This window comes from Sciurus carolinensis, chromosome 8 (genome assembly GCF_902686445.1).
Source record: "Sciurus carolinensis chromosome 8, mSciCar1.2, whole genome shotgun sequence".
Classification (NCBI taxonomy): domain Eukaryota; kingdom Metazoa; phylum Chordata; class Mammalia; order Rodentia; family Sciuridae; genus Sciurus; species Sciurus carolinensis.
Window position 1 is genome coordinate 65,967,199 of NC_062220.1, and position 15,331 is coordinate 65,982,529.

Below are 15,331 nucleotides of genomic sequence, written 5' to 3' on the forward strand. Positions count from 1 at the left end.
GTCACAACAGCAGCTACTTAGATCTAAACTGAAACTTTGTGAAGCAGAAACAGTATATTAAACGGTGGACTGTACAAATTCTTTTTTATGCTGTTGATCTTGTGACCATTAAGTCTGAAGCTATAAATAGTGCAAATAGTACTGAGTTCTAAGGAACAGTCATGAATAAGAAATAGGATAAGGATTGTCTTGAAAAAATAATGTCAAGTAGTAGACATGGTATTGTAAAACATGGACGCAGAAGCAGTTTGTGTAATATATATGGGGAGAGATTAATTTCAGATGTAGGTTTAACTAGCACATTCATCAGCAGAAATTAGCCAGAGTAGGGCTTAGGAGATTTGGCATGAGTAATGAAGATGGGAAAGTGATGTATGTGAAATACTAGAGCAGGGAGCTTACAAATAAACAACAGTTGGTGAGTTGTTTCTCCCAGTTTTATCAGTAGTTGATTAGTCACTATCACTTAAGTGTTACCAAGACAAAACTACAAATCCATCTACTATAGGCTGCTGCTCATGTTTTTTCTGATATAAATCCTGGTTCATTGTGAGGTTTCCTGTTTCCTAACTTCCTGACATTTCCAATGCTCTGTTCTGTCTCAGCACACTCAACATATGCACACAGTCTTGAGCATATTGAAACATCTACTTCACATTTGGGTCAAGGGCTGTATAGATTTAGCACATTCTTAGTAATGCTTAAATTATTCCCACCACTTCTCTCCACCCATGTGCTTAGTTTTTCCCAGTGTTACTCTGTGTGAGAGATTTTTTTCTTTTTTTTTTTAGTACCCAGGGTCACTTTACCACTCAGCTATATCCCCAGCCCTTTTTATTTTTTATTTTGAGACAGTAAGTTGCCCAGGCTGGCCTTGAACTTGAGATCTGTTTGCCTCAGATGCCTGAATAGCTGGGATTATAGGTGTGTACCACTGCACCTAACTGCCAGTAGTATAATAATGATGATGTTTGGTCTCTAGTAATTTTTTTTCTGGGAGGCAGAAGATACTGGGGGTTGAACCCAAGTGTGCTTAATCATGGAGCCGCATCCCCAACCCTGCCCCCACCCTTTTTTTCAATTTTTAAAAACTTTATTTCTTTTTTGGTATCAGGGATTTAACCCAGGAGCACTTTACCACTGACCCACATCTCCAGCTCTTTTTACATTTTATTTTTGAGACAGGGTTTTGCTATCTTTCTTATGGCCTCACTAAGTAGCTGAGGCTGGCCTCAGCCTCTGGAGTCCACTTGCTGAGAGAGATTACAAATGTGAGAAGACAGGCCTGGCCAAATTTTTTATTTTGAGATAGGGTCTCACTAAATTGCTTAAGGCTGTACTAAGTTGCTAAGACTGGCTTTGAACTTGTAATCCTCCTGAGTAGCTGGAATTAGAGGCAGGTGTCACTGTGCCCAGCTTTAGTAAACTTTAATGATGGGAAAGAAAACCATATTTGAACTTGAAGTAGGAAATTTATTGTACTTAAAAGTTTTGTTATGACACAGAATATATATATATAGGTTGTATCTTATCCACAGGATATCTACCTACTTTATAGACGTTTTATTTGTATTGCCAATGTTTTAAGTAGTTATCATTTAAAACTGATTCAAACAAGGAAAAAAAAAAACATGGGATTCTCATTAATGAAACTTTCTTTCCCCAGACCAGAATCCGTAGAAGCTAGCCCTGTGGTAGTTGAGAAATCCAACAGCTATCCCCACCAGTTATATACCAGCAGCTCACATCATTCACACAGTTACATTGGTTTGCCCTATGCGGTAAGTGTCAAACATTTCTCTGGAAGGATATTTCTAAAATTTAGGGATTGAAAGAAGATGGTGTGGTATTATGCTTAAAATGGAATATTTTAAAGGCACATTTGTTTCATATTACCTAAACAATTAGGTATATAATTATGTTTTATAAGAGGAACGTTCCTAAAGATTTCATTATTATTATTTTGCAATTTATGTTATTAGAACTTTGTTACATTTCTTTCCCTTGGGTAAGGTTATATTGTGCTATTTGCTGTTAATTCTAAATTCTGTAGTAATTTACATGTTAATATACATAGTTATCATTTGTTGAACACTTGTTATGTGCCAGGCTTAATGCTAAGCATTTGTACATACAGTGTCTCATGTAATTCTCAAAAAGAACCTCATGATATGTGGTTTGCATCTGTATTTTATATCTGAGAAAGTGAAAGCTTATCTAAGTTAATTTATTTAGTATTATCTAAGTTAATTTATTCAGTATTGCATACCTAATAAGAGCCAGAGATTACATCTAGTTTCAGATCTGCACACATTTATGGTATTAAGAAGGTACAATTATGAGAGACTTTATTACTTGGGCCAAAATACAGATTACCAAATTTTTAAAAAATCTCATTATATAATTTACAGTGATAGTATATCTTCTGCTATTTCTGTTATTCCTAGTTTCTGGATTCCTGAAGGTTTTTTTTTTAACCTTTATTTTCTTGTCATGCATCTGCTTTCATCTTGAAGGTGAAACTGTGTGACCAAAGGACTATATCTTCTGATTTAGGCGCCAGGGTGACATTGATGTGAAGATGACCTCCCTAACCTTGCAGATAGCTATATTCACTTACCACTATGTTTTAATATGTTACTTCATCAAGTTTTTTTTTTTAAAGGTATTAGGAAGAGTTGAGCCAATTTCACATCTCTCTAGTTACTAAATTAAGGGTTAAATTTTATTTAAATTGCTTAGGGCATATTGTTGTTATTAAATAACATCATGCTATTTTTGTGTTTCATTATCCAGGACCATAATTATGGTGCTCGTCCTCCTCCAACACCTCCAGCTTCCCCTCCTCCATCAGTTCTTATTAGCAAAAATGAAGTAGGCATATTTACCACTCCTAATTTTGATGAAACTTCCAGTGCTACTACAATCAGCACATCTGAGGATGGAAGTTATGGTACTGATGTAACCAGGTGCATATGTGGTTTTACACATGATGATGGATACATGATCTGTTGTGACAAATGCAGGTAAAATATTTCACAACATTATTATTTTTCAAATGCTTCTAACCTTTGTGAATTTGGAAGAGATAATTTAGAGCCATTTTTGAAGGAACTTATGATTATATTTTTTAAAGTGGGACTTCTATTGATACAGTTTATTTTGTTCTTAGAAGAAACTCATATCAAAAAAAACCTGTCTCCCAGTTTATTAGAAATCTCCATTGTAAATTGAGTAGTAATCAGTTCTGAATTATATTTATATAGGATCATCTCTTTTTTCACTTAGTACAGTAGCAATACAAGTACATATAGGAGTAGGTAAGATAAAAATGAGAGGGGAATTACATCCTTTGTGTTTCCTTTGCAGTTATCTGTGCTGTGTAGTCAACTGTGATTTTCCATTTTGGGGGAATTAAACATTTTGATTGATGTTTATTTGACCTGACTCTCTCACCTCCTTTTGACTTGAACCTTGCAGCACTCTGGAGTCTTCTTGTACCAGAACCACAGTCTCCCCTCCCCCAACCCTGATTCAACCACCAAGAAAGGCCTCCTCCCCTAGAGAAGGTGTGATTGGGACAGAAAGTGGGGTTTTGTTTCACTTTGGGGTTTTTTTATTTTTTTGTGGGAGGGACTTTGGGAGGATGGAGAGGGAACAGTAGGATTTCAGCCTTAAAAGTTATTCAGTCCATCCCCTGCATAGGGTGGGGAGTAGAGAGAATTTAAGCAGTGTATTGTAGAAGGTAAGAAAGTTTAGTAGCTTTATGGGATTTCCTGAGTCTGTTCCTTGTGGCTTTCTTGATTTGAAGTAGTATGGTTTATATCCATATTTGAATGTAATACCCATATAAAAATGCATCCTAGAGCCAAATACAAATTAGTTTGCATTATTTGTACTATTGTTCCCACCTAGTAAGTTAACTGATTAGGAGTTGCATATTATTGATATAAATATGCAGTTAAGGGTAATATTTCAAAAAGTTCATTTATTTTTGCCCCCAAATGGTAAATTAATATGTAGAATATGAAATTGGTATTATACTTATGAAAGGTTGTAATATGAATACTTTGAGTTTATTTTAGTAATAAAAATATACTACCTATTCAAATTTAAAAATAAATTCTCATTACATATTGTATACATTATTACCAGGAGCACTGACCTCAGTAAATTTATTCAGGAGGTAAATTGAAAAGCTAAAAAATAACTTCAGTGACATAATCGTTTTTCTTATATTATTGTCAGTTCTTATTGTAGCCAATTACAAAAGAGCCTTCTCTTGACTGATCTCATCTACCATGATAAATTACATACCATTTGGCCTTGTTTTTATTTTAATGTATAATCTCGGCAGTGTTTTTCTTTTGATCCAGTTACAGTGATCTATGTATGATACACAGTTATGTCTATTAGAGAGTAGTGAAATTGTTCTTAGAATTTTTTTTTTATATCCATCTACACATTCTTGAAGGACCACTTTACAGTGTTTGGATTATTCAGGGTATTTGCTTCTCAGTGACTGCTCTCTCTTTTTCCTCTCTGTTCTGTCGCTCAACCAGTAATGTACCATGCAACCTAATCTCTCTCCCTTTCTCTTTTTTTTTTTCTTTGTCGTCTTTGGGATCATACCCAGAATCTTAATGCATTCTAGGCAGCACTCTATCACTGAGCTACATTCCCACCCAAAGACTTAATCATCTACCTCTATTCTTTTTTTTTAAAATACTTTTTAGATGTTGATAGGCCTTTATTTTATTCATTTATTTATATGTGGTGCTAAGAATCGAACCCAGTGCCTCACACATGCTAGGCAAGTACTCTGCCACTGAGCCACAACCCAGCCCCCCTCTATTCTTTTTTAATGTTGCCTCTTTAGATTTTTTCAATATTCCTGCTACCCATTCTCATTGCTTTCAAGCCTGACATCTGTAACTCTGTTCATTTATTCATTTTCTAGTTTTTTTCCCCTTCTGTTGTCTGAATAACATCATTACTTAACCGTCAAATTTAATGTAATCTGTTTTTCTAACCTTCCTTGTCATTTGCCTGTTTTTGTTTTCCTTTTTCTTTTTTTGGTACAGGGGATTGAACCCATCACTGCTTTGCCATGGAGCTGCATTCTCAACCCTAAAAATTTTTTGAGACAGGGTTTCATTAAGTTGCTGAGGGTCTTGCTAAATTGCTGAGGCTGACCTTGAACTTTTAATCTTCCTGCCTCAGCCTTCTGAGTTGCTGGGTTTACAGGTGTGCAACACCCTACCTGTATTGCCCTGGTTCCCCCCACCCCACTTTTTTACATATGTATATTCTATTACATACTGCCACATTCTACCAGTTCTTGTCCTAACATTCTCAGTTAAGAACAACACAGTTGTTTATTACTTTTATATTAGAAGTGGTTAATTATTAGGTAAAGAAAAGCTAAGACTATTTTTGGAAGCAAACATATACATTATTTCAGATAATTGAAAATTTGGCAATAAAATAGTAATAACAAACTGAGAAATTTGCTGCAAGCTGGTGCATGTATTTCATCAGAAATAATTAGGTTTAATTTCTCTCTCCATGGAATGCCTCTCGGATTCTTTGATTTCCTTTTGTCATTATTCAAGTTCTGTCCTTTTTTAACTTAAATCTGAAATGTAAAAACCTCCCATTTGGTCTTTTTACTTCTGTTTTCTTAGCTCCTTTGTACTAATACTGTATGTCACTAAAATTGTTAAATGTTGACGGAAGAAATTTATATACATCTCTCTATTGCACGTCCTATATAATCTGACTGTACTTCATTAATTCACTTTTAACTCCTCCCCTGATTTCACAAAATGAATAGTTCTCTTCATATATATTGGTACCATCTGGTCACCTTCTTCTTGTATCTGTTAACTGATAAATATTGCAATGATACCTTTTCTTCCTATTTGCCAAAATGAGATTCTTTTCACAGCCATTATTCTCTAGAGTGCGTTCCCCCATGAACTTCAAAAAGGGTGGACATCTCCACTTTCCAATTTCTAATAATATCCATAACCTTTACCTTTAGCATTATTTAAAATTATATTTGCTTTAGAAATTTATTTCATGTATCCTATTTTGCCCTCTTGTTTTTGCATCTCAAAATTTTATCTGAGGATACATTTCTATGAATTCCTCACAGCACCTTTTAGTGTGCTAAACTCAAAGTAGGCACTGCTTAAGTGGTGGATAAATAGAATATAAAATCTTAATTTAAGAATGTTTTAACATTTTATGTTCTCCTTTTTTTTTTTTCCTTTTTAAGTGTTTGGCAGCATATTGATTGCATGGGGATTGACAGACAGCATATTCCTGATACATATCTATGTGAACGTTGTCAGCCTAGGTAAGTTGCACATGGTTAAGATTACCAGTAATCTTAATGAGCAAAGTAACAAATTTATTTATGAATTCTACATTAAAGAATATAAATAACTGTATTTCATTGAGTTTGAGAACATTTTTATTTTTCTGTTTATTATTTTTGTATCTCCACATCCCTAAAATTAGGAAGAATTTTGCCATTGACCATATTATGTATGGTTTACTGTATAAGGATTTTACTTTATTGTATTGGCGTCTTTTTTCACTGAAATACAGTATGTAAGAGTTACAGCCTGGCACGTTGGTGCATGCCTCTAATCCCAGTGGCTCGGGAGGCTGAGACAGGAGGATTGCTCAAAGTCAACCTCAGAAACAGCGAGGTGCTAAGCAACTCAGTGAGACTCTGTCTCTAAATAAACTACAAATTAAGGCTGGGATGTAGCTCAGTGGTGGAGTGCTCCTGAGTTCAATCCCCAGTAATCCCCCTTCCCCCACCAAAAAATGTTTCTATACCGCTTCCTTGATTGCATACAGAACTTGATAGGTCTGTTATTCTTCCTGTTTGTAGTATATAGTTTTATTTATTTTTTTTAACCCCATTTCTTTCTTGTTTTACTATGGATATTTAAACCTATATAAAACTTTAGTATAATGAACTCATTTCCACCACCTTTTTTCAGTAATTATCAACAATTACGTTTTGTCTGTTATCTTAACTTTAAAGATAAAATACATGTGTTTATATTTAAAATTACAGTTCAAATCTAGAAGTACAACTTTTTATTGAATGTTTTATAATGTTTATCTCCTTTTATCATAGTTCTCAATAACACAGAAATATTATAATTAGAATATCACATGATCACTAATCATGATCACATGATTAGTTAATTCCTTAATCTACAAAAGAATACAATAGTCACCTCAACACTAGTACCAACAGTCTCAAAAGTAACATCAACACTAGTACCATTAGTGGGATTTTGTAAAGCAGTTTAAAACTTTTCTCCTCTTGGGGTATAGTTCATAAAGATGTAGAGTCTGCTTATTGTGTTAAATCCTTTGAAAGAATTTTAGTGTTTTATTAACAACACCAACAATATGCACACTTAAGTTTATTTTATTTTTCTGTCAGCTTTTTAGTTATTGGTAAAGTGACATATAGTTGCAAAATAATGTAGAGGTCTTCTGTACCTAGTTTCCCCTATTGGTAATATCTTGTGAAACTGTTAATTCAGTATCATAATTTGGATTTTGACATTGGTATAGTCATGGAGTCAAGGTACAGAGCCTTTCCATCACTGGCAAGGACCCCTTATGCTGCCTTTTATAACCACCTCTACTCCACTCCTCCCATCTCTGACCCTTGCCACCCACTAATCTATAATAACATAATCTTCATTTCTATAATTTTGTAATTTTAAGAATATTCCAAAAATGGAATCATACAGTATGTGCCCTTTTGGAATTGTCTTTTTCTCTTAGCAAAATTCTCAGCAAGAGCTATCTGATTTGTTACATGTGTCACTATTTCATTCTTTTTTAGTACTAAGTAGTGTCCCATGGGGTGTGTGTGTGTTACAGTTGTTGGTTTATATATACATCATAGTTTACATGCTTAGTTTTATAAGACATTGTCAAACTGTTTTCCATAATGGCTAATTTTGCTTTCCTACTAGAAATGTATGAGTAATCCAGTTAATTTTCAATTTTAAAACTAGTTTTAAAATTTTTTTTACTTTTACAATTATTTACTTTATGGTAAGATGTGCTTCTGTCATTCTGAAGTCAAATATATAAAACCAGGTGTATTAAGTAAGTCTAACTTCTGTCCTTGTTCCTTCTACCCCAGAAGTAACTATTTTTTAAAATTGATTTTTTTCCCTCCCATTACTTGTTTTCTCACACATAGATATGTACCTATATATTTGTATTTCCCTCCTTACATAACTAGAAGCATATTATACAGAGTCCTTACCACATTTTTTTTCCCTCTTTTAAAAATATGTGACGATCACTTCATAGTAGTGTATCTTTCTATACTACTTCTGTAGCTTCTGGACAGACATAAAGTACTATGATTTATTCATCCAGTCCCTTCTGGGTGGACATTTTTTCCCAAGCTTTTGTAATTGCAAATCAAAGTGGGATCTTACACTAAAAGGGTAAATGTATATAAAATTTTGCCAGCTATTACCAAATTCCCCTTTAGTAGGAGCTGTGCAGTTTTGAATTCCCATCACTAATGTATAAGCATGCCTATTTTCACAAGTCTATAATAGAGTATTTGACACAGTTGGATTTTTGACAGTTGAAAAAATGGTAATCTCAATATAGCTGTATTTCTCTCATTGTAAGACTTTTTTATGTTCTTATTTGTTTTATTTTATGACAGTTATTAGCCCTTTGCCAGATAGTTTTTTATGGACTAAATGTGTCTGTTGATGATTTCAGTAAGAGTAGGTTAAAAACTGATCGTTAAGAGGGCATTCATTTGAGAGACATCTGCTTATCATTCTGTGATAAGTGGGATTGTTATGTGTGATACTAAGATAATAATTATGTGTCCTGGTATACATTAAGGCAAGTCTGTTACCGAGTTGTGGACATTTTAGTCCAGAGCCCTTATTCTCTCATTTTAGAATAATCTAGTATTATTTGATCTCTAGAGTAATAACGTATACAATGAAAAAGTTGGGGAAAAAATATAAACTAATTCCCACCGATAATATAGTTAATGGGTGAAGGCTGGGGAAAGTTAATGACATGTTTTGTTAAATGTTTAGTGTTTGTTATTTCAAGAGTGTAAATAACTTAAGGTATATGGTTAAGTGTAGTAGATACTAATTCAGTATCATACATTTAAGAAATTTAATTTGTAATTTAAACTACATTGTTAACAGAGTTGTTTCTTTCAGAGATTTTTTGCTCTGAATATTGAATTGGAAATAAAATGTGCTTGGTTCCTAGGTAAAATAGTATTTTTTAAACAGAATGAAATAGAGTCACTTAATTGGTCTCTCCTGCTTTAATACTAGATCATATCTAAACTTAAAGGCAAGGGAATTTGCATATATTTTGTACTGTTGATCTTTTACTGAAAACATTTAAGGAATTATAGAATTCTTCATATTTAAAACAAGTCTGCTTCATATATAGGTTTATGAAAATGTGATCAATAACCATGTTAAAATTTTGATGTAGGAGTTTGGATAAAGAGAGGGCGGTGCTGCTACAACGCCGGAAAAGGGAAAATATGTCAGGTGCGTAAAAAACTTGTTTAGTGTTTAGTAGTTATATCTAACTAAAACTATAGAAGTTTTAGTTAGATATAAATATCTTATTAATGAATTTTCATTGTATATATTGTTTACAACCTCAGGAATAGATTTTAAGTATTCTTTTTTATGGATTATAGATTATATATATATATTGATTTAAGGAAACAACATGTTTGTTCTTCAGAAAGATGGTGATCCATTAGTTTATCATATGAAATAGAATCTCCTTTTCAGGGGGTGGTACTGGGGATTGAATTCAGGGGCACTTGACCACTGAGCCACATCCCCAGCCCTGTTTTGTATTTTATTTAGAGACAGGGTCTCACTGAGTTGCTTATTAGCGCCTCACTTTTGCTGAAACTGGTTTTGAACTCACAATCCTCCTGTCTCAGCCTCACGACCCGCTGGGATTACAGGTGTGTATCCTCACGCCCGGCAAATCTCTTTCATTTTTAGACAGAATTTTCTAAATTCTCTATAAGATTTGCCACAACTTTCATTTTGGTTTTCAAAATATGTTTGGCTTAAAACCAATACAACTGGTTTTGAATAATCACAGTTTCTTCAGCACTTCCTCCTTGATGGACAATTTTGGTTCTTTTTCAGTATTTTTGTTATTACAAATAGTATTCTTAGTGAAACCCTCTTGCATAAATCTTTTTATACTTCTGCTACTTTTTCTTTGGCTAGATCCCTAGAAATAGGAGGTGTGGGTCAAAGGATAAGTGTGTATTTAGTTTTTCTAGGTGTGGCTAAATTCCTCTCCATAGCGAATTTTGAATTTCTGCTGCTAACGTATAATAATGCCTGTTCCCTTCCACATTTACACAACCAGAGTTTTGTTGTCAGACTTTTGGATCCTTTGTAGTAGTTCAATGCGTGAGGAATGACATTTTGTACTTTGCATTTAAATGTATCATTTTCTGAGGGAAGTGAATAAAGAAATAAAAAGGCATGTTTTTCAGAAAGAGATAATATTGTGTCATGTGGAATGCTGTTTTACTCTTTGAGATAGAAATATTAAATGTACAATAATTTTATTTTGCATTTGAAGATGGTGATACCAGTGCAACTGAGAGTGGTGATGAAGTTCCAGTGGAATTATACACTGCATTTCAGCATACTCCAACTTCAATTACTTTAACTGCTTCAAGAGTTTCCAAGGTCAATGATAAAAGAAGGAAAAAAAGTGGGGAGAAAGAACAAAACATTTCAAAATGTAAAAAAGTACGTTTGCTTCTTTTTAAGTGAGTAGATAAAATAGTAGATAGGGGAATGAGTTTTATAGGAAAGTGAGAGTAATGAATTATAGCTAAACAGATCTAGCAAAAGGTTTTTTAAAAAGTTTAAACAAACATTTAATATATTTAATGTGTTTTAAAGATTGAAGTGGAAGAGAAATTTTGCAGACTGTTGAAATTGTCACTGTAATGAGAGTAGTGATAAAGTACTAAGCCTAAAATACAAAAGACTGCTATTTTGGAAAATAATAATTGTCTTAAATTTGTAATGACTTATAACTGGTAAGGAAGTGTGTAATTGTTGTTTATAGCTGTTCTTCTCTATTTGATCATTTTAATAAGACTGAATTTCTTACAAAGTATTTTTTTCACTTTAATTTTATTTGATACATTGTGCTTAGGATTTGATGGCAAAAGAATATCTGTTAGCTAAGTTTTCATTAAATTTGTTAATGAAATTTTGTCAGTGACCACATATGTGATGATGATCTCAAAAGATACAAAGGGAAAACGTCCTATCTAGCATTTTTACTGTATGTTTTTTGTTTAAATAAAAATACTTCATTATGTTACAGTTGCCTACAGTAACATGTGCACATTTGCAGCCTGTGATCAATAAGTAGACTTTGCCTTGTAGGTTTGTACAAGTATACTATGTGATGTTTGCAGTAAGGATGAATTAGCTCAATGATGCATTTCTCAGAATGTATCCCTGTCATTTAGCAATGTGTGACTGTAATTACTAGTAAATGTTTTAGTAAATGTTTTTGTTACATACTGTAAAAAATATTTTTCCTAATGACTATCTTGTCATTACAGAGTGAAATTCTACCTAGATATGAAATGAGGTCTTCAAAATAAAGCTTTTTCTTTCCTTAAGTAATTTCTTATGATATACTTATTTAATAGGCAGGATGTACTTTTAAATACATTTTTCATTTTCAGATTTCACCTTCCTATTTAAAATCAGCTTGACTGTCTAGCAGTCTTCAAGTACATGTCCTCCTCATTTTCTGTTATTCTTCTACTTATATTTTATCCAGTCTGTATAATTCATTGTTGCCACATTCTTCCCACACTTGCTGGACATATTTCACCATTTGGAATATTCTCCTCTTCATCTTGATCTTTTAATCTTCTACTGTAGTAAGGCCCATCTCAAGTACTATTACTTCCATGAAATTTGCTTTTCTACTATTAAATATCATCTTTCTTCGCATTCTGCCATGGCACTGAACCTTTTATTCTAGAACATAACCACATTTTTCCTTATTACATTATTACATTCCTCATTTCTCAGATTGTAATTTATACAAAGAGATTGTTACGTGCTTTTTAGTTTAGAATGCATGTATAGATGTTAACACACCTTTTTTCTATCAAATTTTATTTTCTTTTTTGTCTATTTTATAAAAGTTAACTTGGAAGCTTCTTATGTTTCTGTTTTTTATCGTTGGTTTAATACATCATAGATTCCATATTTTCTCTGACTGGAATGCCTTGGTATTTGAAATAACTAAACTCTGGGTCTGAATTGTGTGTCATTTATTTTAAAATAATGCTATATTTAAAAGGAAAGAGATTTTTCTCTGGCATTAAGTTAGTAACACTTAACAGGAATCGGGGGAGAAACAGAATCCAGGAATTGGGCATTAAAGATAACTAGTTTATTCTTCTGTTAACATTTCATCATTATTTGGGGGTAATATGGTAACATAAAATATATAGCAAAGAATATGGTTTTGCGTTTTATTCAGCATACTCGGAAGGCCAATTGTTCAAGTTATGAATGGATTTAGCAAAATATATTCTGGACAGGTTTATTTTATATTCATAAAATCCTAATAAGGTAGTCTCGATATTTTAGCATTCAATATTTTTACTTCTCTTACAGATTGAGCATCCCTAATCTAGAAATTTAAAATGCTCCAAAATATGAGAGGGTACTTAAAAAATTGCAGATTTTAGGTTTTCAGATTAGGGATGCTCAACTTTCAGATTACAGTATATGCAAATGTTCTTTGAAAATTCAGTCTGAAAAACTTCTTGTCTCAAGCACTTTGGGTAAGCAATACTCAACGTATACCGTTTTTCTTTCAGTGTTCACTCTACACCAATTAGTATCTTCCTTAACCCGTTTTTGCATTTTTTTTTTTTTTGTCTCAATACAGTGAATGCACAAGCTCTAATGTCTTCTAAGTCACCTTCAGTTTTTGATACACAGATTTATTCTCAAAAGCTCTGTTTTTCCTTTGAGAGGTCTCTTTGGTGTATTTTTCTCTTTTCACTTCTACAAACCTAGTCTAAGCTACCATTACATCATAGTAGTAGAGTAATTATCTTTTTTGTGGGGGAGGGTATTGAACACAGGGCCACTTGACCACTAAGCCACATCCCCAGCCCTATTTTGTATTTTATTTAGAGACATGGTCTCACTGAGTTTCCTGTCTCAGCCTCCTGAGTCACTGGGATTACAGGCATTGCGGCACTATGTCCTTCCCAGTAATTATCTTGTTTTCATCTCTGATTTATCTTTATCCTCTTATCTCTTCAATCCATTCTGCATTTGGATATCAGATTTCCTATAAACATTGTTTTTGTATCCCTTCTATGCTCAGAAATAAGGATTCTTTGTTAATAATGAAGAATAATATGGTATTTAAGTCAGAATCATAAAATCTGATTTTTTAAATAAGCCCTCTGTGACCTACTTTGATATTATTTTAGCCAATCCTTTATCACACTACTTTTCAGGAGGTAAAAGTGGTAGTATATTAATTTTTCCTTGAACTTGGCAATTTCTTCCCATTTCTTGCATTCTTTCTTAGTTTTTTTTTTTAAACTCCCAAGAATAGTATTCCTTTCATTTGTTCATCTGTCTAGATATATGCATTCTCCAAAGTCACCTAATTTTTTCCCATGTTTTAATTTTAAGCTAGCTAATATATTGCCTGCATACACATTTGACACTTAAATATGTTTGGATCTGTCTTGCTATCTCTTTTTGTTAGTCTCTCTAGAAAGAGTTTATACTCTGGGATGAAGAATAAAGGAGATAGTAATTAAGTCTTAAGTAACTCAGGATCTTGCAATTAGTGGGGTCTCAGTAAATGTTTGTTGAATAAATGCAGTTCTGTTTACCATAGAGCTTATTATTTAAGCCCCATTAAGGGCTCAAATCAATTATTTCTTGCTAGCTAGTTGCCTTAGAGAATTGAAATAACAACATTCCCCTCCCAAACATCTCATCATGTTAACCAAATTATTACAGAATTTCTAATACCTTGTCAGTTTTTATCACAAATATTTCTTTAGAGTTGTAATATTTTTTATTAGAAATTACAGGTATGTGCCACTGTGTCTAGAATATTTTTTAAGTTTTCAGCTGATCACAAAAACATAAAAGGTGTACATATTAATGATGTACCACATAAGTTTGATATATGTGCATTTACATTGTGTGAAGTTTAAATCAACATTTGTCATTTCTTTGCAGTGAAAACTTCCAAAATTGTGGTTACCATACTGTGTAAGACTTATGGTTATAATATTGAGAATATAGAATATTCGGAAAGTTTTATCTGAGCATCACATATACATACTTTAGTATTCTAAATAGTCTGCATTATATTGGTGATAGAATAATATTCTAGTAGATACATTTATTTACTTCAAATTCTAATTTTATTGGTTATTGTTAATTTTTTTATTAACTATGATACTTAAATTATATCCAGCTTTTAAAACTAGTAACCCAGAATTCCATGCTTATTTTAGGCCTTTCGTGAAGGATCTAGAAAGTCATCAAGAGTTAAGGTAAGTACATTAAATTTAAGGAGCTTAACTAAGTGGCAACTTGTCCACGTCTTTTTGCTCTCTTCATTATGCACCATTTCATCACTTATCTTTGTAAGAAGTGGGACTTCAGAATTCTAATTGCATTAATAAATCACTGTTGTTGTTTATTAATACTGTTAATCAAAGTAGGGAGGTGACCAGGCAGTGTGATCCATGCCTATAATCCCAGCATCTCTGGAGGCTGGGACAGGAGAATTGCAAATTGGAGGCCTACTGTGGCAACTTAGCAAGACCCTGTTTCAAAATAATAAAAAGGACTGGGGATGCAGCTTAATGGTAAAGTGCCCTTGGTTTCAATCCTCAGTATCCAAAAAAAGTGGATGTATATAAATTATTTCTAATAGTAAAACTGGATAATTACATTTGATCTGTCACTGTATTCTATGTCTGTGATAGTACCTTATGTTAGTTTTCTGTACACAAGAATGCAGAATCACATTTGGAAATTGGGATTTTATTTTGCATAGTTGAGATTCTTAAGGGAGCCAAGTCAGTTGTACCATAAAATCATCATAGTCTCACCTTGTAAAAACAAACTAGTCACATGTACCTTAAATAATTAGAACATAGTCCTTGCTGAAAAACTCTATTCTTTTGGCTTCTTTCTAA

The 15,331-nt window shown here is 32.9% G+C and overlaps 1 protein-coding gene across 4 annotated transcripts in view; it reads left to right on the forward strand.

Annotated features, from left to right (window-relative positions):
* Kmt2e (lysine methyltransferase 2E (inactive)) overlaps positions 1-15,331 on the forward strand; it is a 96,110-nt gene that overhangs the window by 47,383 nt on the left and 33,396 nt on the right. For all 4 annotated transcript variants that reach the window (XM_047561610.1, XM_047561608.1, XM_047561607.1 and 1 more), the window contains 6 exons: positions 1,667-1,781; positions 2,797-3,026; positions 6,284-6,364; positions 9,547-9,605; positions 10,678-10,850; positions 14,642-14,680. In XM_047561610.1, the coding sequence (XP_047417566.1) occupies positions 1,667-1,781; positions 2,797-3,026; positions 6,284-6,364; positions 9,547-9,605; positions 10,678-10,850; positions 14,642-14,680 (697 nt within the window). The remainder of the gene's footprint in view (positions 1-1,666; positions 1,782-2,796; positions 3,027-6,283; positions 6,365-9,546; positions 9,606-10,677; positions 10,851-14,641; positions 14,681-15,331) is intronic.